Genomic DNA, 26,236 nt, shown 5'->3' with positions numbered 1-26,236 from the left:
GGTTTAAACTTTTTTGAAATATGTAAATTAAATGTTTGGGGTTGACCAGATCCCAGAAAGAGAACCCTCATTTTAGCTTTTTAGTTTTCAAAATGAATTCATTTTTAATTCAAAGGTAACAACCACACTATAGAAATTTCTTTAGAATAAATATTGTATTATACAAGTCTTAAAGTTTAACACAGTTGTAACCTTAAACTTAAATTCCAGCGAATTAAGATTTTCTTAGGAAAGATGTTATTAATTCAAGTTCATAGGATTTATAACTGCAAACTAATCATTAGTGTTGTACTTTTAGACTTTAGAACTATTTTTCTATGAGCAGAATTTGTTAGTTCAATGTCTGTTTTCAGATACATTCCATTGCCCTCTCCTGCTCTTTTTGACATGGAGGCTGCCTGCCCACTGTGTATTTCCCAGTCTTCCATTTCTTTTGTCTTCTGTCTGCATTTCTTGTGGCTTTAGTCTCCCCTGGGCAGTCCACCTGCATTCCAGTTTCTGCCAAGTGACCTGCCACCCTGCACTCCACCCTTAGCCTACAGGTGGTAATGACTTCCTGGTAATGACTTCCTATTGTTGCTCATTGAATAGGTTGCCTCACAGCTCCATAGTTGGGATCTCAGCTCTTCTGTCACCAGTATAATCAGTTGTCTGCATTAAATTTCCATTTTAAAATATAATAAACTATTTTCATTTTCTGTTTGGAAATTTACTAATATATCTTGTGTCTTTATCTCAAGACTTTTTGTTTCTATTTTTTTTAATTGTGGTAAAATGAATATATGCTATGATTTACCATATTAACCATTTTTAAGTGTACAGTTCTGTGGCATTAAAAACATTCATAAAAGTTGGATGCAGTGGCACATGATTGCAATCCCAGTTACTTAGGAGATCGAAGACAGAGGATTACTAATTCAAGGCCAGCCTGGGCAACATAGCAAGATTGTCTCAAAAAACAATGAAAAACATTCATAATGTTTGTTGCACAACCATCACCACCATCAATCTCCATAACATTTTCATCTTAAAAATCTGACAATATTCATTAAACAATAATTCTGTATTCTTCTCATTTCCCCTCCCCTGTCAATCACTATTCTACTTTCTCTTGGTATGATTTTTTTAAAACATTTTTTAGATACTGATAGACCTTTATTTTTTATTCATTTATTTATATGTGTTGCTGAGAATCAAACCCAGTGCCTCACACATGCTAGGCAAGCGCTCTACCGCTGAGCCACAACCCCAGCCCTCTTGGTATGATTTTGACTACTCTAGGTACCTCATGTATGTGGAATCATATGATATTTATCTTTTTGTGGCTGGTTTATTTCACATAGCCTAATATCCTCAAGGTTCATCCATGTCATAGTAGTATATGTCAGAATTCTTTTTTAAGGCCAAATATTTCATGGCATTGTATATATACACTAATTTTTTTTTGAGATGGGGTCTTGCCCTGTTGCCAAGACTGGCCTGAACTCCTGTGCTCAGCATACTTCTGTCTCAGTCTCCCAAGTAGCTGAAATTATAGGTGTGTGCTACTAAGACCAGATAATACCAGTTTTTGATCCATTCGGTTTTTTTTCAATGGATACTCAGATTGCTTCCATGTTTTGGCTGTTGTGAATAATGTTGCTGTGAACATTGGTGTACAATTATCGCTTTTAAGAATTTGCTTCCAGTTTTTTCAGGTGTGTACTCAGAAGAATTGCTGGATCATGTGGTGACTCTATTTTTAATTTTTTGAGGATCTGCTTTTCTATTTCCCACAATGATTGTATGATGTTCTAGTCCCACTGATGGTGCACAAGGGTTCCAGCTTCTCCACATCCTTTTCTATGTTTGTTTGTTTGTTTATTTATTGTGGTCCTGGGGATTGAAATTAGGGCCTTGCTACTGTTAGGCAAGTGCTCTACAATGGAGCTGCATTCCCAGCCCTTTTTATTTTGAGACAGGGTCTTGGCAAGTTGCCTTGGCCAATCTCAAACTTACAATCCTTCTATCTTAGTCTCTGAAGTAGCTGAGTTACACTCCCAGTCCCTTCACATACCTTTCAACACTTGGCATTATTATTATTTTTTATATATTAGCTGTCCTTGGAGATGTGAGTTGTAGTTTTGATATATATTTCCCTAATTTATAGTGACTTAAGTATCTTTTCACTTACTTATTGATCAGTATTATACACTAGTCCCCTTTTATTCATGATTTCACATTCCAGGATTTCATTTACCTTTAATTAGCCATGGTCTAAAAATGTTAAATGGAAAATTCAAGAATTAAACAATTCACAAATTTTAAATTGCACACCGTTCTTAGTAGCCTGATGAAATCTTGTGGGTTTGTGCTCTGTCCTGCTCTATCCTTTCCGGGATGTGACTCATGCTGGACAGCATATCCTCTTTGTACTCGTTACCAGCCTGTTAGTCACATAGTAGTCTTGTTGGGTTGTCAGATCAGTGGTTGTCGTATTGCAGTGTTTGTTTCTAGTAACTCTTATTTTCCTTAACAATGTCCCAATGGACAAGAGTAGTGATCCTGGCAATTTAGAGAGGCAAAAGAGAAGCCGTAAACTACTTCCTTTAAGTGAAAGATCTTGCGTTAATAAGGGAAGAAAACAGTATGCTGAAATTGCTAAGAATGAATTATTTGTGAAATTTTGCGGAAGAAAAAAATTTTTATTAGTTTTGGTCTCATATCACAAATAGCAGTATGACCACAGTGTGTGATAAGTGCTTAGTTAATTTGGAAAAAAATATTAAGTTATAGGGTTTGTTATTGTCTGGGGTTTTAGGAGCTAAGAAGGTACTGTTGTATCTTTATAGAAATGTCGATTAAAATCCTTTGCCCATTTTTGAATATATTTTCCCCAGTGTTCTCTATATATGCTGGTTATCAATCCCTTATCAGATATATGAATTGTAAACATTTCTCCTATTCTTTGGGTTGCTTTATCCTCTAAGATTAGTATGTTTTGCCTTATTTTCCTTTTAGAGCTATGGTTTAGGATGAGAAAGGATGAAAGTCACTTTTACAGATTGAGTTTACTTTTGTAAACTCATAGTGTATTAGAATATTACTTGTATTTCTCTTTATTTTTCCTTCATTAATACTGGTAAAAGATAAAATTATAATAAGTTAGTGTAATAACTTCAGGTGACTTTGTTTTTTATTTTATTTTATTTTTTGTAGTACTAGGGATCAAACTCTGTTCCTCTTGCAAGCATCTACCTCTAAGCTATATCCCTAGCTCAGTTGGCATTATTTTTTGATTTTAGAATCAGGCAATACTCTTATTCCACAAAATAGAATAAATATTTCAATGAGTGGAGCACAGTAGGTTGGTTTTGTAGACAAAGAGGCTGAAGAAAACACAAGCACCAAAAAATGAATTGATTACTTCAAAGTTACTTTCCTTATAAGGTCAGAATGGGGTAATAGAACAGTAGAAAAAAATTGGTTAACATCAGGTTACTTCAGGTTAATTTTTTATTTTTCTTAAGTATTAAAGGATAGGGAACTTTATTATCATGCCCACTGAAACTGGCCTGTTTGGAGAATTTGACCATTATCTCTCTCTCTTGCTTTCTGGGAAGATCAGATAGGAGCTCTGTTTGGTATTGTGAATTTAATTATGACCTACTCCACTTTTCTAGCTGCTGGGGGCTACAGAAGGAGCTTAGTCCAAAGCAGTGACTCTCTATAACTTTCATTTAACAATAGCTATCCCATATTATGTACTCTGTTATAAACTTTCCCTCTTGGAAGCTTTTTGGAGATTAGAATGTATTAGAGAACTTCATTATTAAATTAAAAAATTTTTTTTTTTTGCAGTACTGGGAATTGAACCCAGGTCTTTGTCCTTCATAGGCGGCACTCTCCCACTGAGCTACATCCCTAGCATTTTAACAATTGTTTTAAAGTTTTGAGACAAGGTGTCTCTTAGTTGCCAAGGCAGGCCTTGTACTTGAAATCCTCCTGTCTTGACTTCCCAAGTATTTGGGATTACTGTGATGCACTTCTGCCCTGACTTTAATGTCTAATCATGTTCTTGGTGAATCATTGTGGGGTTTCTTCTCCTAAACTGTGGTTTGCCTTTTCACTCTTCTGATGACAGTAGCTTGTGGTTAATAGAAGTTCTTCATTTTAATGTAATGTAAGTAATGGAGCAGTAGGATTTGCCTAGTCTTTTATGTTAAAAGTTTTTGTCCTGTTAACAAGCCCGTCCTTAACACTAGGATCATGAAGATATTATCCTTCAGGGTTTTATTACTTTTACCTTTGTCATTTATATCTAAAATTCCCTATTTCTGAATTATATAAAAATGTAAAAGTAGGGGGCACCAAAACAGATTTAAGTGCTCTTAAAAGTATCTCATAGAGATAGGAATTGAAGTATAGGAGAGAGCTGATTAGAAAACGTCTCTTGAGAAGGTAGGAGAGGGTGGGATTCAAAGCTCAATGGATGGATTTACTTTAGACCAAGGAGAGACAACTAACTCTGATAGCATGGAATTAGAAAAAAATAGTACAGGTATAAATAGGTCTTTGGTAAGATGAGAGTTCCAGTTTATGTAGTGTGAGACATTATCTGCAGAGTGATAATGGTTAAGAAAGTCACTGAAAGCCAGACCTGGTGTTACAAGTCTCTAATCTCAGGTAATCTGGAGCCTGAGGCAGGAGGACCGCAAGTTCAAGCTAGTCTGGGTAATTTAGGGAGACCCTATCCCCCAAATAAACAGGACTGGGGATACAGTTCAGTAGAAGAGGGTTTGTATAGCTTGTATGAGGCCCTGGGTTCAGTATCCAGTACTGAAATAGAAAAAAAAAAAAAAGCTTCTAGTTTTATAATTTGAGTTTTTTGTTCGTTGTTTTTTAAATAGTGCCTTCTAACTGGGCATGATTGCACACACCTTTAATCCCAGGCAACTCAGGAGGCTGAGGCAGGAGGATTGCAAGTTTGAGACCATTATTAGCAATTTAGCAAGACCCTAAGCAACATTAGTAAAGAACCCATCTCAAAATAAAAAACAAATGTAGCGCAGTTGTAAAATGCCTCTAGGTTTAATCCCCAATATGCACATAAATAGATAGTGTCTTCTATTTACTTATGCTTGCTCTTGAATTAGAAAAGAAATTTTAAATGAATGTTCCATTCATAATATTAAAGTATAGTTGTTTTCTAGATTGATATTGTTAAATTTGTGTTTTCTTTATTTAATTCTAATACAGATACATCAAGAAATCTGGAATTTCACGAAATACATAGCACTGGGAATGAGCCACCATTGCTGGTTATGATTGGCTACAGCGATGGAATGCAGGTCTGGAGCATCCCTGTAAGTATACAAGTGGTTGGATCCCCAAAACAATACATCATAGCACGTTAACTTATATGGTCTGGAGTTAATTTTATGCTTTTATTAAGGTCTCATCCATTTATTTCATAATCGGTTCCTAAGACATTGCTGTTTGTACTACGCAATACAATGAATTGTGAATAAGGGACAAGTAGCAAATCAAAGATATGCTAAATGACTAGTAGAGTGTAAATCACGTTACATGAAAGATCTCATTTTTCTTCTTGGTCACCTTGTTAAGAAGGGGTTGTTATTATTTTTCCTGCTTTATACAGGAGTAAACTGAGGCTTGTATAATTTTTTCGCAGTGCTGTGGATTTAAATTCAAGGTCTCAAGCATGCAAGTCTAATGCTTTACAACTGTCTCAATTTTTATTTGGACAGGGCCTTACCAAGTTGCTAAGATTAGCTTCAAATTTTTGATCCTTCTGCCTCAGCCTCCCAATTAACTGGAATAATAGGCACGTGGCATGTACCACCATACCAGGTGGGGTTTTATTATTTTTTTTAAATTAGCAACCTGTAAGAATATATTTATCCTGGGCACAGTGGTGCATGCCTGTAATGCCAGTGTCTCAGGAGGCTGAGGCAGGAGGATTACATATTTAAAGCCAGCATCAGTAAGTTAGTGAGGCTCTAAGCAACTTAGTGAGACCCTGTCTCAAAATTCAAAAAAGTAAAAAAGGGCTGGGTATGTGATTCAGTGATTCGACACCTTTGGGTTCAGTCCCTGGTAGCCTGGCACCAAAATAAATAAATAAACACATAAAAATAAAAATAAAAAATAAAAAAAAAAGAAGAAGAAGAAAATATTTTCTCAGGGGCTTGGGAGACTGAGGAAGGAGGATTGAAAGTTCTAGAATCAGTCTCAGTCATTTAATGAGGCTCTAAGTAACTTGGTGAGACCCTGTCTTGAAATAAAAAGTAAGAAGGGATGGGGATGTGGCTCAGAGTTAGGCACCCTTGGATTAAATACCAGTACCCAAATAAATAAATAATAAACAAACAAACAAACAAATAAAATTAAAAAGGGTTGGAGATGTGACTCAGTGGTTAAGTATCCCTGGGTTCAATCCCTGTTACCGAAATACATACATACAAACATATGTACTTACATATATTTGTTCTGCATCATTTAAAATTTGACATGGTACAAAATTAAATTTAATAGGTAGAAAAGGGTCAACAAACTCCTTCCTGCTCTGGTCCTCTATTTCCCCTAACATGAGGCAACTAGGAATTGTAATTTGTGATGTATTCTTAGAGCTATATTTATGTACATCAAAACAAATATGATACATTTCTCTCATTTTTGTTCTGAACCTTACTGTTTTTATGTCATAATGTCAGTATTCAGAGAACTTCTTCATTGACTTTATTTTTTTTTCCTTTAATGGGATGCTGGGGATCAAATGCAGGTCCTCATACTTGCCAGGCAAGCACACTGAGCCAGGTTCCCAGCCCCTTCATGGACCTTTATAGCTGCATAATAATTCTGTTATTTGAATATTCTCTAATGACTTGTTCCTTATTGATGAAAATGTCTATATTTTTCATACTAAAACAATGATGTAGTGAACTTGAACAAAGGTTTTTTCTATGTTTGGGTATATATATGTAGGATGAATTCCTTTCAATGAAATCTGAGCAGGAGTTTATGGCTTTTGTTTTTTGGGTGGGACTGAGGATTGAACCCAGGGGTGCTCTACCACTGAACCACATCCCCAGCCAATTTTTTTTTTTTTTTTTTTTGAGACAGGGTCACACTAAGTTACTAAGGTTGGCTTTGAACTTGTGATCCTCCTGCCTCAGCCTCCCAAGTTACTGGGATTATAGGTGTGCACCCCTCTACCTGGCTTCCGTTTGTATTTTTTTAAAAAATATTTTTTAGTTGTAGACGGACTCAATATCTTTATTTTATTTATTTTTATGTGATGTTGAGGATTGAATCCAGGGCCTCACATGTGCTAGGCAAGTGCTCTAATACTGAACTACAACCCCAGCCCTTCATTTGTATTTGATAAATATTTTACACTGCAAAATATTCATCCTGCTTTGCCTGTTGGGTTTTGTGTGTGTATGTGTGTGTGTGTGTGTCCTAGGGTGACCAAAAATAAAATGTAATAGTGGAAGAGACTGGGGAGCAACACCACTCAGTGAGATGAAGTAAGAACCATGTATTTTGGTTTATCTCATATGTCTTTCATATGTTATATGTTTGGCGTGGTCTAAATATCGTATCACTCTATTAGATGGGTGAACTTCTGTTGTGTGGTTCTTTTGCTGTTGGAGACTTTTGGCTAATGAAATTTGAATATGTATCTTTAATAAATGTATTCATCAAACTTGCTTGACACTGTGTGTGTGTGTGTGTGTGTGTGTGTGTGTGTGTGAGAGAGAGAGAGAGAGAGAGAGAGAGAGAGAGAGAAAATTTTTTCCCATTTTAAAAATTTCTGTTCTTTTGGGTATTATGGTTTCTTCCTAAAAGCTTTATAAGCAAACATATTACCTTAGATTTAATAAACATTAGTATGCTCTTCATTACAGAATTTGTCCTTAATGCCATAGGGTTTGGTACATAATAATCACATTGACCACATAATTCTTTAACACTTTAAGTTAGAAATTATTTATTCCTTCATAAATCATTTGTGATTAGCTTTGTTCCTTCATTCTAATCATTCATATATATACATTTTTAGTAGTACTGGGAATCAAAATCAGGGGCACTTAACCATGGAGCCACATCTCCAGCCCTTTTTTTGTTTTAGTTAGATAGGGTCTTGCTGAGTTCCTTAGGGCCTCACTAAGTTCCTGAGGCTGGCCTTCAACTCAATAGTCCTTCCACCTGAGCTTCCTGAGCTGCTGGGATTATAGGCTTGTAACATGCCTGACTCTTCTTTTGTTTCATTGGTTTTTGTTTTTTGATACTGGGGATTTAACTAAGGGACACTTGACCACTGAGCCAAATCTCCAGCCCTATTTTATATTTTGCTTATTGACAGGGTCTCACTGAGTTGCTTAGCACCTTTCGCTGAGGCTGGCTTTGAACTCACGATCCTCCTGCCTTAGCCTCCTGAGCCTTTGGGATTACAGGCCTGTGCCACTGTGTCTGGCTCTCTGACCCTTCATTCTAATCACATAGTTGTCATATGGTTTGAGGTTTTGTTTTTCTTGTTTTTAAAAGCTTGACTTTATTTTGCAAAGGCACAAGTATCCTTCTGGTATATCATGGACTTAGAAGTAGTATTCTTTCTCTATTTTTTTTTTTTTTTCCCTCTTTGCAGTGCTGGAGATCAAACTGAGGATCTTAAACATGCTGTGCAAGTGCTGTACTGCTGAGCTTTACCCCCGTCCCCTCTTTTGCCATCAGTTATTTTGCAAGACCCTGCGATATTTTTTGGTAATTGAAATATACAAAGGTGTAGATAAAAGACTCAAGATCTGACAGGTTTTTTTTTTTAACTTACCAATACTTCTTGGTCATGATTAGAGGAAAGAATTTTATAAAGGAAACTTTTTAAAATATATTTTTGTTAGTTGTTGATGGATCTTTATTTTATTTATTAATTTATATGCAGTGCTGAGAATTGAACCCAGTGCTTCACACATGCTAGGCAAGCGCTCTACCACTGAACCACAACCCCAACCCAAGGAAACTTTTTTTATTAATAGAGAGTACATTTTGCTCCATATGTTGTTTGTTGACAGAGTTGAAGACAAAAAGGAAGCTATAGTTTGAACAAGAAGTTTGAACCTTGTGTGATTAGGGGTGATGACTGGATTGAGCACATTCCTTTGGTGGGACTCAGGTTGCTTTAATTGCCCACTTGTTTCGGTTGTAATTACAGGTGTTACTTTTAATAGTTTTAAAGTTAACTTGTATTTATTTCTGAACAATTTAAAGGTCTTCATTCCTCCTTATGCTCAGATTATTTTGAGGGGCTTGAATAATCTTTTCTTGATGGAATTTTCTTTGGTTAGTTGTATACTATTATAGTAGTATATTCTCGTGAGTACTCTTTCATGAATTAAGAGGCAAATAAGCTTATCCTGGGAAAATAAACTTATTGTGGGCTATTGATGGAGCTCTCATTATAGTCAAAGAGATTTGTATGCACATTATCTCAGGTAATGTATACAACCAGGTAGAAATTATCTTCTTTCATGGGTGGTAAGGTCACAGTGCTTGTAAGAGTTGGAACTAGAATTTAAAGATCCATCTGAATTCACATTCAAAGCCTGTAACCCAAAAACTATGATTCATTATTTCCCAAATGTGATAGCAGAAGTTAAGTAGTTTAGTTTTTGTTTTCATTTGTGAAATACCTTCAAATACATGCTGCACAGTCGGGAGTTTTATGTTGGTCAGCCTACAAAAAAAGCCTCTCGTGACTCTTTGCCCATGCTAAATCATAGTACTTCTCAGTAAGTGGTAGAGCTGAAAGTCACAACCTGCTTAAACCATTAGTTTTTGCTTCTAGTTTGTGTAAAGCACTCCCATTGGTTGATGTTAACTTAATTTTTTTACCATGCTAGAGATTGAACTCAGGCATCATGTATGCTAGGCATGTGCTCACACTAAGCTACATCCACAGTGACTATTTGTTGGTTTAATATAACTGTCTCACCTGTGAGCCTCCAATTAAGAGAATAAACATACCTTGGTAAAATATTTATTTTCTTCTTATTATTTTTTTGTTACTGGAAATTAAATCCCCTAGGGTGCTTTAGCATTGAGTGACATTCCCTGGCCCTTTTAATTTTTGTTGAGACAGGGTCTTGCTAAGTTTGCCCAGGCTAGCCTCAAACTTGTGATCCTCCTGTCTTAGCCTCTGGAGTAGCTGGGATACAGGCCTGTGCCACCACCCTTAGCTCTTATCCCAGTTTTAGATATTGATTAACTTGGTGCCATGATCTATGAGGATTTAAATCCACGTAGTGTTCATTTATACAACACAGGTTTGGGATATACAGTTGTGAGCACAATAGCCAAGGTCTTTGTAGTCGTGGAGTTAGTAGGACAGAAATTTAAATAGGAAGGAATTTATTTACATCTGTAATATGAAGAAAATCATGAGATTATGATAAGGAAGTGGCATAAACTCAAGAATAGGATTTAGTCTGGGTAGGATTAAAACAAATGCTAGTCAGAAACTGAAATAGAAATTTTCTTTTCTCTATACTGAGATATTGATTGAGATTTCTTAAATTTCTTTCCTATTTTTAGGAATATGAAATAAATATCTTTATGATCATGTTTATGATCATTAAGAGATCAGTATAAGTAAGGCTCTTATACTTGCCAAATTGCATTCTTGCAAAGTCATGTCATTTATGTTTAACCTATTCATTTTTTAATTTATTCACTTAGTAAAGATTTATTGATTGTTCATCACATGTTAGACTGTTGAAGGTTCTGGGAAAACAACACTGAGCAAAACAAAGCCATTCTTTTGAAGGAATTTCCATTGCAGGTAGGTGAGTTAGAGGATGGAGAAGATAGATAATAAACAGATACTATGTTAGTTGGTGAAAAATGTTAGGGTAGGGTGGTTTGTGTTGCTCTGGGTTCTTGTTTTACATAGGGTGGTCTTGGACAGGCTCTCAAATATCCAGTCCAACAGAGGTACAGAAGAGTGCAATATCCATACAGGCATCTGAAGGAGGAGCATTCAAAGCCAGGTTGTACACTGTGGTGGGAATATACTTCAGATATTGAAGAACAGTGAGTAAGCTGTTTAGGTGGAGGTTTGTGGGCAAGGTGAAAAATAGAGAGAGATATCCATGGTTGTGGGCTGAGGCTTTCTAACTGTAAGACTTATAAAACTTTGAACACAGAGCAAAATTAAAACAATTTTGTCGTGAAAACATGAATTCCCATCACCTAGGTTGTGCTATTAAGATTTTATTATACTTGCTTTATTTCATATTCCTCTATCTTAGTGCATTTCAAAGTAAATGCAAACATTTGCATATAGTATTCATTATTTGGTTAGTGTTTAAGTAAAATTTACACTAAATTAAATACACAAATTTTATTTTTGGACTGGGAATATAGCTCAGTTGGTAGAGAGCTTGCCTTGCATGACAAGGCCCTGGGTTCAATCCCCAGTACCACACAACACAAAGAAATTATTTTTGCTTTGTGAGTATTGAACCCAGAGCCTCACCCATACTAAGCAAGTGCTGTGCCACTGAACTGCACACACACATCCCAAATATACAAATATATATATTTTATATTTTTTTTTAGTTATTTATTGTACTTTTTTTTTTAACAGAGGATGAAAACTAGGAACCCTTTACTTGTGAGGTACATCCCCTTTTTTATTTTGGAACAGTGTCAGTAAGTTACTGAGGCTAGTGTTGAATCTACGATCCTCTGGCTTCAGCCTCCAAGTCACTGGGTTTGCAAGTGTGTACCACCATGCTCACCAGATGCACACATCTTAAGTGTGAATTTCCTGAGTGTTTTTTTTTTTTTTTTGGTACTGTGTTAAGCCCAGGGGTGCTTTGCTACTGAACAAGCTCCCCAGGTCTCTGCTCCCCAACCTTTTTTTTTTTAGACATAGAGTCTTGTTCAATTGTCCAGGCTGGTCTTGAACTTGAGATCCTCTTGTCTTCAAGCCTCCCCAGTTGCTGGGATTTATAGTCATACATTCCTGCACCCAGCTCTTGGGATTCTTTTATATTTTTAAACTACTCTCAATTTCATATTCATGAATATGTGTTCATTGCAACATGTGGAAGATGGAAGTTGTGAAACAGTGTACTTTAGTTACGAAAGTTAGCATTTTTGATGGTTTCTTGGAGCTTTGCTTATACTTCAAATTAACACTAGGTGTCACTAAAACATTGATCTAAGAAAAGTGCAGCTATTCTTGAACTATTTACCCTAAAGCTTTTAGTGTAGCTTTCACACGCTGAAAGCTTTAGAGCAAACATACCAGGACATATTTGAGGTAAATACCAATTAGTGTATTATTTATTAGAAGTTCGGTGCCAGTAGACCTTGCCATGTTAAGATTGTTAGCCAGGAAGCAATTTTTATATGCTTCATTTGGGAATAATATAAACTTAGTGATTTGAGTATACTGGTAAGCATAGAATGTTTGGAGCACAATCAAAATATTGCCTTTGTTCAGAATAGGGCCTTATTTTGGTTGTTCCATTCTTGTACTGGAAAAGAAGTAGTAGGTGGCTTGTTAGGCATCTGCAGTGAAAGTATTGGGGGTCATGGAGTTAAAAAAAGAAGAAATGAAGACTTTAACTTCTGAAATACACCCACAATAGTGGACAATAATATTTTTCTTGTGTAGACTTCTAATATATCACTTCAGAGGAGTCTTGTATCTGAAATTTAATTTTTCCTTGTGTTTTAATAGTGGCATTATGTGACTTTGGTTAATTTGATAAAGGCAGTGGATACTATGTGAATTCAAAATTTATTCTAAATGAAACTCCTTGGTTTTGGTCTTTCTGATTTTTTTTTACCCTAAAGCAATGTAGTATTTGAATACAAGCTGAATTATGAGTCTGTGGAAGGTAATTTTTTATTGTTTGCTCAGTTTTATTGACCATATATGTATTAAAGTACACATATTGTAAGCATGTAGATTGAATTCTTAGATATGTATGTAACCTTCCAGCTGTCACCTAATTTAATATACGAATGCTTCTAGCACCTGAGAAGAATCCCTCATCACTCCCCTGTCAACACTGTCCTCTTTGTATCCCCAAGTAACCACTATTCTAACTTCTGTCACCAGAGATTATTTTTTCTGTTCTTGAACTTGATTAAAAAAAATGATCAGAGATAAGACAGTATGTATTCTTTTGTCTGACTTCTCTCTTAACATTATGACTATGAATTTTTTTTCATGTTTTGTGTGTAGCACTTATTTTTCTGTGTACTGTTTTATCATATGAAAATGATTATAAAATGTTTCATAAAATCCTCTACATGACTGGAAGACATTTTTGTTGTTTCCAGTTTTTGTGAGAGTTTTCTTCTTCTTCCTCTTCCTTGTTCTTTTTTTTCTTGGTATTAGAGATTGAACCTGGGGGCACTTTACCACTGAGCTGCATGCACCCCTAGTTCTTTATAGTTTTTGAATCAGGGCCTGGGTAAATTGAGACTGACCTCAAACTTGTGATCCTCCTGCCTCAGCCTCCTGAGTTGCTGGGACTACAGGTGTGTGCTGCTGCACTCAACAATTTAATATTTTTGTATGGTGTTTTTTTGGCAGACATATGCCGTTCATTTCTTTTGGGTGTTGACCTACTATTCAACTTGCCATGTAATGGGGTAGGTATGTTTAACTTTAGTAGACACTTCTAAACTGTTTTCCAATGTGGTTTAACAACTTTGTATTCTCATCACAGTGTTTAAAAGTTCTATATGCTCCACATTCTCATAAGTACTTAGGTATTTCAGTCTTAAAAATTTTAGCCATTTTGTTGTTGGTATCTTATTGTAGGGCTTTAAAAATGCTTTTTATTTTATACTAATTTCAAATTTTGTAATTATTACAAGGAATTCCTAACACCCTTTATGCAGATTCACCAGATGTAGGTGTTTTGTTCCACTTGATTTTGTCATTCTCTCAAGATTGTGTGTGTGTGTGTGTGTGTTGCTGGGGATTGAACCCAGCTAGGCAAATCTTCATCACTGAGCTATACCTTAGCCCTGTGCATATTTCTTTTCTGAACCATTTGTAGGTTGGAGAAATCATGTCCCCTTTCCATAAATAATAACCATAGCATTGTTACTAAAACCAGGACATTTAATTTGATACAATACTATTATGAACCTACTATTCATATTCAGATTTCATCAGTTGTTCAACTAGTTTCCTTTAGAGCTATTGCGATGTTTTTACTTTCATAATGTTGTCTTTTTTTTTTTTATTAGTCCCAAAGATTGAACTGAGGGGTGCTTAAACACTGAGCCACATCCCCAGCCCTTTTTTTTTTTTTCTTTTTAATTTTGAGACAGGGTCTCAAGAAGTTTCTAGGGCTTTGCTAAGTTGCTAAGAATGACTTTGAACTTGCAAACCTACTGCTTGAACCTTCTGAGCTGCTGGGTTGCAGCATGCACCACTGAGCCAGGCTGTAATGTCATCTTTTTTTTTTTTTTAGTTGTAGATGGGCATAATACCTTTATTTTACTTATTTTTTATGCAGTGCTGAGGATTGAACCCTGTGCCTTACATGAGCCAGGCAAGTGCTCTACCACTGAGTCACAACCCCAGCCCCCATAATGTTGTGTTGTGACAAAAGGAATTTAGTTCAAATAATTCAGTCCTTTTTTTTTTTTTTTTTTGGTGTGTACATATATGCATACTGGGAGTTCTCAGGAGTGCTCTACTGAGTTACATCCTCAGCCATTTTAATTTTTATTTTGAGACAGGGTTTTACTAAGTTGCCTAGGCTGGAATTTATGATCCTTCTGCCTCATCCTGGGATTATAGGCAGGTGTCACTGAGCCCAACTGAAAGGAGTTAATATTTTACATAGGGAATTATCTGAAATAATAAGGCATAAAATATGCAAATGAAAGTCATTTATGTTTGTGACTCAACATTGCCACTGTTGGTATTTTTGACTAGATGATTCTTTTGTGTGGGACTCTCCTGTACATTGCAGGATATGTTAGCAGCATCAGTAGCCTCTATGTACTATATAAAAGAAACAGTCCACAAGTGTGATAATCATAAATGTCTCCAGACATTGCCATGTGTCCCCTGGTTATCAACTCCCCAGGATGAGCAGTACTGCTCTGGAGAAAAATGTGATGGAAACTCCTGACTCAGATATCTGTATGTAGATCTAGATATAGATAGATAAATATATAATATTTAGTGGGAAAATTAATTATGGGTAGATAAGAAAATCAGGAATTAACGATATAGGGATATATGTACATCAGTAAGAACTATTTTAATGTAGAATTGAAGTATCTTTGTTTTTTCTAAATATTAAAATGAAAGTTTACCTATTAAAAACCTGTCCTTTTACTCGATATTCTTTCAGATTGTCAATAATTATTTGGCTTACTCTGATGCAAAAGGGGTATTAAGAAATGCTGTTTAAAATTTATTTGTTCTAATAAATTATACATGACAGTGAAATATATTTTGACACATCATACATAAATGGAGTATAACTTTTCATTCGTCTGCTTGTACATGATGTAGAGTTACACAGGTCATGTAATATGCACATAGGGTCATAATGTCCGATTCATTCTACTGTCATTCCTACCCCCCCAAACCCCCTCCCTTCCCTTCACTCCCTACTGTCTAGTCCAAAATACCTCTGTTTCCCTGCCCACCTTATTGTTAATTAGCATCCACTTAACAGAAAACATTTGGCCTTTGGTTCTGTGGAATTGGCTTATTTTGCCTAGCATAATATTTTCCAGTAACATCCATTTACTGGCAAATGCCATAATTTCATTCTCCTTTAAGGCTGAGTAATATTCCATTGTGTATATATACCACATTTTCTTTATCCATTCATCTGTTGAAGGGCACCTCAGTTGGTTCCATAGTTTAGGTATTGTGAATTGAGCTGCTATGAAAATTGTTGTGACTGTATCACTGTAGTATGCTGATTTTAAGTACTTTGGGTATAAACCTAGGGCTGGGTCAAATGGTGGTTCTATTCCAAGTTTTCTTAGGAATCTCCATACTAAGGAATACTGTTTTTTTTTTTTTTTTTTTTTTTTAAGCTTTATAGTCACACATGTGGTTGAGTTTATCCTGACAAACTTATATGTGCATGGAAATCAATTTCAGTTCATGATCTCCCCTCTTTCCCTCCCATCCTTCTTGCCCTTTCCCACCCCATTCTCCTTCCTCTACTCTTACTAGACTTCCTTTTGTTTGTCTATTAATTTATATTTGGTTCTTTATGTTGTCCTATCCTTCCCTCCCCGCTTTTCTTTATTTTATTCTAGCTTCTACATGTGAGAGAAAACATTTGACCTTTGAATTTCTGAGTTTGGCTTTTTTCACTTAGCATGACATTTTCCATTTCCATCCATTTGCCAGCTAACACCATAATTTCATTCTTTTTTATGGCTGACTAGAACTCCACTGTGTGTGTTTGTGTATACATACGTACCACAATTTCTTAATCTATTGATGGTGTCTGGGTTGATTCCATAATTTAGCTATTTTGAATTGTGCTGCTATAAACATTGAAGTGCCTATATTGCTGTAGTGTACTGATTTTAGATTTTTGGGGGGAATAGCCTGGAGTGGGTTAACTGGGTCATATGGTGGTTCCATCTCTAGTTTCGAGGAATCTCCATATGCTTTCCAGAGTGGCTGTACTAGTTTACAATGCCAGCAACAATGTACAAGTGTACCTATTGCCCACATCCTCGCCAGCTTTTATTGTTGTTTGTATTAGTATTATTTTTGTATTGGGGATTGAACCCAGGTGTGCTTAACCAGTGAGCCACATCCCCAGTCCTTTTTATTTTTTATTTTGAGATAGTGTCTCACTAAGTTGCTTAGGACCTTGCTAAGCTGCTGAGGCTGGCTTTGAACTTTCGATCCTCCTACCTCAGCCTCCCGAGCCACTGGGCTTATAGGCATGTGCCACCACAGCCGACCTTGTTGTTATTGATCATTGCCATTCTGACCGAACTGAGATGAAATCTTAGTGTAGAATTGATTTGCATCAGAAATACTAGTTTTTGAGGTACTTTAGAAAGAAATTTAGTTTTTCTATTTTCTAAATTTTATTCATGTGCATTTTAATGTTTTAAATTTTAGGCATAGTAAGATGGGAATTAATTTGAGAATTTCTCTTTTTGGTGCAAAACCAGAGTTTTTAAAAATCTCTGCATAGGGCCATACTCCTGATTCATGTTGCTGGAAGTCCTTGGCTGGCAGTTATCTAACTCCAGCATCACCTCTGTCGCTTGACTGTCTTCCCTGTGTCTGTTTTCACCTTGTTTTCTTGTTCTCTGTGTGTGTTCTGAATGAGAGAATTTCTTAGTTTTGATTCTCATGATATATGAATTCCAGCATGTTTTGGTAATCTTGGTTTTAAATTAGCAGTTGGGAGGACTGCTTGTAAGCCTGTCTACAACTGTGACCACATCTTAATGATCTTTATGTCTATGGTGCTTAGTAAATTGTCTAACAAGTAGTTTTTTTTTTCTTATTAAAATTTTTTTCACAAAACCCTGGGTTCAATCCTCAGTACCACACACACACACACACAAAATTCAACTTTTTGTCGAATATTTTCATCTAAGGGTGCTGGAACTCAATCTGAGAAAGACTCAAAACACATTTAATTATGTCTTGTTCTTTGCGCTCCACCTGTTTCATTTGCAGTCCTAACATCTTTATTTTTATTAATCATTCACTCTATAATTTTTCTAGATGATCAGCCTGAAACATTGTAGTCTCTATCAAGTAGAAGGAGATAAAAATGTAACTAAACACCTGAGTGCACTGACTTAAGGAGATCATGTATTATGGGGAGATTTCATTAAATATTTGCAGCCTTTGCCAGTGGTGCTCAACTAGGAATGATTTTATTCCCAAGGAGACTTTGCCTCTTTTTATGGCCATGATTGGGGGTTGCTACTGGCATCCTGTGTGTAGAAGTCAGAGATGTTGTTAAACCTCCTAGAGAGTACAGGACAGCCTCCCACAACAATGAATTGTCTGGTCCAAAACATTAGTAATGCTGGGGTTGGGAAGCCCACTGTAATCACAGCGTAGGGGTATGAATAAAGTGATGTGGAGCACTGAGGAGTGATGGGATGCCTGGGGAGTTTCCACATTTGTGCTTCAAATAAAAACACATAGTATTAATGTAAATAATAATTGCTAAAATTTGAAAACACCACATTATTTTAGGCATATTGCAAAGATCATATATTATCTTGCCATTTTACTAGTATTAGTCTTTATTTACAGACAGAAAAATTAGAGCTCATTTTTAACTCCGTCAAATTCTGTAATAGACAACTTTTTTTTTTTTTTTTTTAAGTGCTGGGAATTGAACCCAGGACTTGTGCATGAGAGGCAAGCACTCTACCAACTGACCTATATCCCCAGCTCTGTAATAGATAACTTTTTAAAAAGTCTTCATATTTTAGAGCAGTTTCAGGTTCACAGCAAAACTGAGGAGAAAGGATGGGGGCAACCCAACCCCTTATTTATGATCATTGTCTTTTAAAAAAGAAAGATACAAGCAGGGCGTGGTGGCCTATGCATATAATCCTGTGGGATTCTGGGGCAGGAGGATCTTAAGTTCAAGGCTAGTATGGACAACATAGACCCTGTCTCAAAAAGCAAGCAAAAAAATGCACAAATAGTATAAAATGTACACATTTGATGATTTTTTTTCCTTGTGTGTGTATATGAGTGTTTATGTAAGAATGTGTGCCTGTATGTGTATTCATACAAGTAAATGAAGCCACCATTGGGAAGAAAGCGTAAGGACATTTTTCTTACTCATGGAGTTCTCCAGTGAGTATTCCTCCTCTGCACCCCCCTGGTTAAGATAATCACTATTTTCTCCACAGATTAGTTTGCATGTGTTAAACCTTTAAATTGATGCACACAGCTTGTAATCTTTTGTGTCTGTCTTGTTTTGGTTAATGTCTGTTTTAGATTCATCCTATTCAAGACATCATAAAATAATGGATTAAAGGCTATCCATTTTGTATGTGTGAGTGATTATGAAGTGTTTATGACAGCTGCTAGGCCAACACTCTCTGTAATGGTGTTACATTGACTCCTGAACACCTTCAAGTCTGCCTCCAGGCATGTGTGTCAGTGTAGTCTGAGTGGTGTTACATTAACATCTACCCAAAGTAAGATCTTTTGACTACAGAAGTGTTAGTTGCAAATGGGAGATACCATTAGAGCAGCTTCAAAGGACTGGAATGATATTTGGATTGGTGCGTGCTGAAGTAATGGCTGGGGTTTTGAAGTGTAATGTCTAAATCAGCATCCCATAACTGAAGGAATGTGTGAGTTCCAAATGCTTTTCTTTGATCTTCCCTTAGAAAATCAGACTGAAGGAAAAGGTCAAAGTCTCCTTAAGATACTCCTATGTGTGCAAAAATTTGGAAGTATGAAAACATGATCACAAGTGCCATTCATTATTTGTGTTCTGTGGTTTTCATATTGTTCTTGAAACTCACTTCAGGTTTTCTATTTTGTATTTAGTGTCAAGACCAAAATACAGACTGCTTTACAGTCTCTTTTATGTGGTTAGCAAATATCTGTTCTATAAGTTGTTAGTCCTCACAAATATGCATTTCAGGTGGTTTTTGTGGTTCACTTTTTTTTTTTCTTGATGTATATCTAGTAGGTTACAGAGATGCTGACACTCTGACATTAACTGAATCATTTGTGGTCAGGCAGGCAAAAATAAAATAAAAATCTTACTCCTCTCTTCCCCCTAATTTTCAGAGCGTTCTAAAGGACTGCTTTTTACCACTAGAAATATGTTCCTCCAACTGTGCTTCCTTAAGTTTTTGAAAGTGTTGCCTTAAAGCTGTAACACATAAAATAAAACATTGACAGTGATGTGTTAGAGAAAAAAGCTGCCTAAGAACTACTTTGAATACAGTATATCAGTAGGAAATTTTGAGGTCTTTTGAGGCTGGACAATTTTTTGCAGTTTTTTTTGTTTTCATATGTATAAAATGAAAATACAGTCATCTGTCATGGGGGATTGGTTTCAAGACTACCCAGTCTACATACACTAAAATCTGTTGATGCTCATATAAAACTGTGCAATTAAAAATACTTGGGACTGAATTAGAGCAAATTACATTACATGCTTGCATAATAATGTGAAAATGAACCCTAATATTATGTATAATTTAAAGGAACTAATAAAAATAAATGAAAATGAAATGTAATATATCATAAAACCTATAGATATCATCCTGTATACTTTATATCATATCTAGACTATTTATAATATCTAATATAATGTAAATGCCATGTAAATAGTTATTATATTTATTGTTTATGGAATAATGGCACACACAAAAAGACCACATCTTTAGTACTGATATAATTCTTTTTCCAGAATATTTTTTATGTCCAGTTGATTGAATGCAGAAATGTGGAACTATCATCAAATACTTCTTCCATGGTGATTCTGGGAGAGACTGTCAGTTCCTAATACAGTTTATTTTGTAGTTATAATGGCTACTTATTTAGCTGGGCAAAGTCTCTTTATTGCTTCTTACCTGAGTTCTTTATTATAAGATGGTACCTGCCTTGACCTACCCCATTTCTCTTTACATTTTCAGCATTTCTCCTGTTATTAAGAAAAAAAAATTGTTACTTTTTAAGTTGAAAACAGTAATGCAACAGTCTTTTTAAGCAGCATTGTTCAGGTGTTGTTTCTGTATTGTGAAATATATATTGTGAAATATAGAAAATTGAGAATGATATGCTGTATATTTGAAGGGACTGCTGAGGTCTTTTACTGCTTTAGAAACTAAAGTCCTTATGAGACCTTAATTATCCTTCTTCCTTCTCATTTCTGTTTTTTCTTTCATCTTTTCCCCCTTTTGTTGCTATTAGGAGAGATTAACTTTATTTTTTAGAATTTTAAAGTTTTCAAAAGTATTTTCTGTATGTATTTAAATTAGTAGTCCTATTGTTTTTGAGTAGTTTTAAGTTTACAGAAAAGTTAAGATGTAAGTAGAGTCCTAGCATATCCCTGCTGCAGTTCCACTTTCCCCCCTACTATTAACATCTTACATTTATTTGTATGATACATTTGTTACAATTGAGTCCATATTGATTGATATTAAAGGTCTTAGATTACCTTTTTTCTCCTAATAAAAACTTTTTAGTTGTGTTATTTTTTAAGTTTAAAAGTGGGCTGGGGATATAGCTCAGTTGGTAGAGTGCTTGCCTTGCAAGCCCAAGGCCCTGGGTTCAATCCCTAGCACCGCAAAAAAAAAAAAAAAAAAAAAAAAAAAAAAAAAAAAAAGTTTAAAAGTAACGAAATAATCTTCATTTTCAAGAACTTGTGTTGTGTCCCTATGGTTAATATATATGAAACAATGAGAAAAGATTGATAATTGCATTTGTATATTTAAATGGGCTATTTTTAGATCTCTGGTGGTCAACATTTTAGAAAAGATTTAAAAACATTTTATAAATTGGATGTGGTGGTGTATTGCTTGTAATCCCAGTAGTTTGAGAGGCTGAGGCAGGAGGATTGCATGTTTGAGGCCAGTCTCAACTCAGTGATAGACTGACCCTGGGTTTAGTCCCTAGTCCCTGAGTGGGAGATGAACCATCCTTGTTTCATTCCTGTATTTGTGGGAAACGCATAAAGTTTCTCACCATTAATGTGTTAATTCTAAGTTTTTTAAAATTTGTATATGTTTTAATTAAGTTGAAGAAGTTCTATTTCTAGTTTAGTGGGAAGTTTTTCTATTTATGAATATATTTGGATTTTGTTACATGTTTTTTCTTTATCTATTAAATATGAACATATGATTTTTCCTATTCAATTAGTTAATATGATTGGGTCGAATTCAGTGATTTTTTTTTTTTTTTTTGAATGTAGAACCAGCTTTGTATTCCTGGCATAAAACCCACTTGGTCATGATGTATCATTCTTACAATACATTGTTGGGTTTGATTTGCTACTCCTTTGTTGAGAACTTTTATACCTATGTTCATGAGAGTCTATGGTTTCCTTATAATGAATGTCTTTTTTGTGGCTTTGGTATTAGGGTAATGGAGGCCTCATAGATGATTAGAAGTATTCTTGCTGATTTTTTCTTCTGGAAGAGATTTTAGGGAATTGGTATTATTTGTTTCTTAAATATTTGGTAATGTTCACCAGTGAACTGTCTGGTTCTGGTGCTTTGTCTTTGGGAAGTTATTGTTGCTTTCTTCTTGTGTGAGTTTGACAGATTGTGTCTTTCAAGGAATTGATTCATTCCACCTAGGTTATCAAATATGGGTGAAAATTTGTCCATTATTCTTTCCCCGTTCATGGGATCTGTAGTGATCTTCCCTCTTTCTTTTCTTTTATTAGTAATTGGTGCCTTCTTTCTCTCTCAAGCTGGCTAGAGTCTTTAAACAATTTTTTTTAAAAATTGTAGATGGACACAATATCTTTATTTTATTTATTTATATGCAGCACTGAGAATCAAACCCAGTGCCTCACATATGCTAGGCAAGCATTCTACCACTGAGCCACAACCCCAGCCCTGGCTAGAGCCTTAATGATTTTTATTGATCTTTTCAGACAATCAACTTTGGTTTCATTGATTTTTCTCTATACTATCCTATATCCTTATATAGAAGGAAATATACTGTTTACTCCAAAAGTACTTATTCATCAAAAACCATCTGCAAGAATGGTTTTTGTGATGTTATTTTCAAAATTGTAAATAAAGATTCTTATATACAACTATAAAAGGGACAAGTGACCTAGATCTTATTTAACTTATTCATTCATTAATGAGCGAATTGGGAAGTTTTATAGGTAGTTCAAAGGAGAAGGTGAAGAATAAATGTAGGCCACCATAGGCACATTAAAATGAATTTGCTGATAGATACAAACCTCATTAATATCCTGTTGGCACTAAAATATATTGCTTGGGCTGGGCATGTAGTTCAGTGGTAGGGCATTTACCCAGCAAACCCAGTGTTAGATTATTATTAGGTTAGGAAAACCCAGTGCTTTTCCTAGCTGAGTTTGAGTCCCAGCACCACCCCAAACAAACAAACTAAGCAAAGTAAAACAAAACCAAAACCAAAAAGCTATTGCTTTAAATCATCATTTCTGCAGGGGGCAATTCAATTGTATTTCTAATTGACGAAGTTCATTTTCATTTCTGTATTCAAGAATTAATTTTATTTCTATCAGTTTTCTTCAGAGTATCTTAAGATTGCCCACTCAAAGAAAAGATGAGGATCCCTGTGGTATCAGAAAAACCCACTGGGCCCTCCAGAGAATTATTGGCAATCTATTGAGAGAACACACAGTAGTCTTTTTTTCCCATTTCAAAATCTTTTACAATTTTTCTTGGCATATTAAAAAACTAGAAACAACCCAGAGGTTCATCAACAGTAGAGTGGGTGAAATTATAGTAATTCTATACAATGGAATTCTATACAACAACAGAAAACTAAAGCCAGAAAACTACAATCACGTGCAACAACTAATTAATTTCATAAGCATAGTAATGTGCAAAAGAATCCACCACAACAGTATATACTGTGTGATCTCGTTTACACTAAGTTTAACAAGTAAAACTTATGAAAAGTATTAAAAGTCAGACTCGTGGTTAGTTATCCTTAAAATGGGATTATGACTGGGAAGGGGTGTGCTGGGACCTTTTGAGTTTTCCTAATGTGCTTTGGCTTGTTGTTCATGCTGGTAACAAAAGTGCATTAATATTGAACACTCACTAAGCTATACATATAACTCATGATTTGTGCTTTTTTTGGGATGGGGGGTTTTGGAAATTGAAAGTAGGGATGCTCTACTACTGAGCTACATCCCCAACCCTTTTAATTTTCTTTTTTGATACTGGGGATTGAACCCTGGAGTGCTTAACCATGGAGCACATCCCCACCCCTTTTTATTTTTTGAGACAGGGTTTTGCTAAATTGCTTAGGGTCATGCTAAGTTCCTGAGGTTGGCTTTGAACTTGAGACCCTTCTGTCTCAGCTTTGGAGTTGCTGGAATTATAGGTGTGCACCACTGGGCCTGGGTGATTTGTACATTTAAAAATTCACATATATATATATATATATTTCATATATATATTTATATGTATTTTAGTTGTTGATGGACCTTAATTTAATTAATTTATTTATATGTGGTTCTGAGGATCGAACTCAGTGCCTCATACAGCCAGGCAAGTGCTCCACTACTGAGCCATAACTCCAACCCTTTTATACATTTTTACATTTATACATTTTTAAGTGTTTATTATCTTTCAGTAAAATTTGCTAAAAAATCATTTGCTGACCACAGTCCACCATTTTACCAATGTAGGGGAAGATGGGGGTATGAATATGTACTGTTGTCTTAATTCCATGGTATCGTAAAGTATTATTTTTATTATCCTTGGTATTTTAGTTTTCCATTTGGCAGCCAGTTGAACATCAGGATTTAAGAAACAAGTTTGGTTCTGAGGGATGAATGACCTTTGTTTGCTTTCAGACTTAAGTATAAGCACTTAAGCTCTCCTAGCACTTTTATAACCTTTTCTCTGTGTGTATTATTCTCTCCGCTGCTGTAATTTCCTTTTGCCTTAGATTGAGTTGTAAGATTCTGAGCTTGTATTCCCCCACCCCTTTTTTAGTTTGGTATGTAATTTGCATATTTTCACCATGCGAAAGCTATTTTCTATGGTTGGAAAAGATTTTTTTCCTACAGTGTGAACAAATCATTCTTTGTTCTCTTTACTGTGCCTCCAAGCTTGTACGTCCGGTTTATGCCCCAAACAACAAAAGTCTGTCATCAGAAATTAAAATACCAGTAAGAACAAAGGCAGCGACCATGAGGAGCACTTAGGGAGGTTTGCTCCCTGTTTGCTTCTCTCCCCATGTTACCACAGATGCCAAGAAGCTGCAACACTACTCCGTACACTCCTTCCTTGTAGTTCTGTGTTTATTGTTCTTGTATTTATTGTTATCATTGGTAGTGAACTTACAGCTCTGTGTGATTCTTTTCAGGACCTATAAAATCCTCATCTGTGAGATTCTTTGCCATTTTCAATGAGCTCTTTTTAAGAAACCTTAAAGTCATGTTCGATAGCCCTTTTAGAAAATGTTTTGACACTTGTTTATTTGAAAGCAAAATTACCAGTGAACATGCTGGATAAAATTATTAAAGGCAATTTAGAATAGTAGCTAAAACAGAATTTGTAAGAACATATACATCCTCTGTGTGCCCTTTCCAAAGTGTACACATTCTGTCTTTGGTAGCACTGGATCTATTCTAAAATGGTATTTTAATATAGAATTTTCACATATTATTCAGAGACTTCTCTTCTGGGAAAGTTGATATCTGTGTCTCTCATAGGATAGTTTAGACCTAAGCTTCTAATTTCAGTATGTTGTATAATCATGGTTTTATTATATTCACAAATATCCATAAATGTGACACAATACTTCCTCCCTCCTCCCTTTTCCTGTTAGTTAAACAAAGATTCTAGGACCTTAATTTAGAGGTCATGAGAAATGGACCATGCATGTGGGGATGCATTTGATTATCAACCTAATGTTCTTTTTCTTCTCACCTGTTGCTCTTTGTATAAAGAGGGATTTGGAATAGGGCTTTTAGGTTTGTCAAATTTCAAACATTTTTTGTGTGTCAAAGTAAGTTCGTGTGTATTAAATACAGTGGTAAACAAAGTTATGAATATACCAAGACAGATTTTTCAATTATTTTTGTTATATTTGAGTATAGATGCTCACTTAAAATATGCTTATACTTTCTTTTTTTTTTTTTTGGGTGGTGCTGGGGATTCAAACCCAGGGCCTTGTGCTTACAAGGCAAGCACTCTACCAACTGAGCTATCTCCCCAGCCCCCATACTTTCTTAACATTAAGGTTTTGTTTGATTTTGAACCAAATGCCAGACCTATGGCACATGGAAATAATAGTACAGAACAGCTGATGTTATGTTAAATACTGAAATTCTTTATAGGTATAAAACTTGTGAGAGGTGTTCTTTATTATTCTCAAATTACAATTTCAATATAAGTCCTACAGTATTATTTTAAAATGTATTTTTCATTTTTCTTCCTAATAGAAATAGTAGGTGTATTGGAGAAGACTGTTTATTTATCTCTTTCCCAGCAAACATTTTATTTTCAA

The 26,236-nt window shown here is 35.3% G+C and overlaps 1 protein-coding gene across 8 annotated transcripts in view; it reads left to right on the top strand.

Annotated features, from left to right (window-relative positions):
- Bcas3 (BCAS3 microtubule associated cell migration factor) overlaps positions 1–26,236 on the top strand; it is a 564,794-nt gene that overhangs the window by 11,942 nt on the left and 526,616 nt on the right. For all 8 annotated transcript variants that reach the window (XM_047542954.1, XM_047542958.1, XM_047542956.1 and 5 more), the window contains exon 5: positions 5,239–5,345. In XM_047542954.1, coding sequence (XP_047398910.1) covers positions 5,239–5,345 — 107 coding nt within the window. The remainder of the gene's footprint in view (positions 1–5,238; positions 5,346–26,236) is intronic.

This window comes from Sciurus carolinensis, chromosome 3 (genome assembly GCF_902686445.1).
Source record: "Sciurus carolinensis chromosome 3, mSciCar1.2, whole genome shotgun sequence".
Taxonomy (NCBI): Eukaryota; Metazoa; Chordata; class Mammalia; order Rodentia; family Sciuridae; genus Sciurus; species Sciurus carolinensis.
The sequence above is the reverse complement of the archived record's forward strand: the minus strand, read 5'-3'. Positions and strand labels throughout refer to the sequence as shown.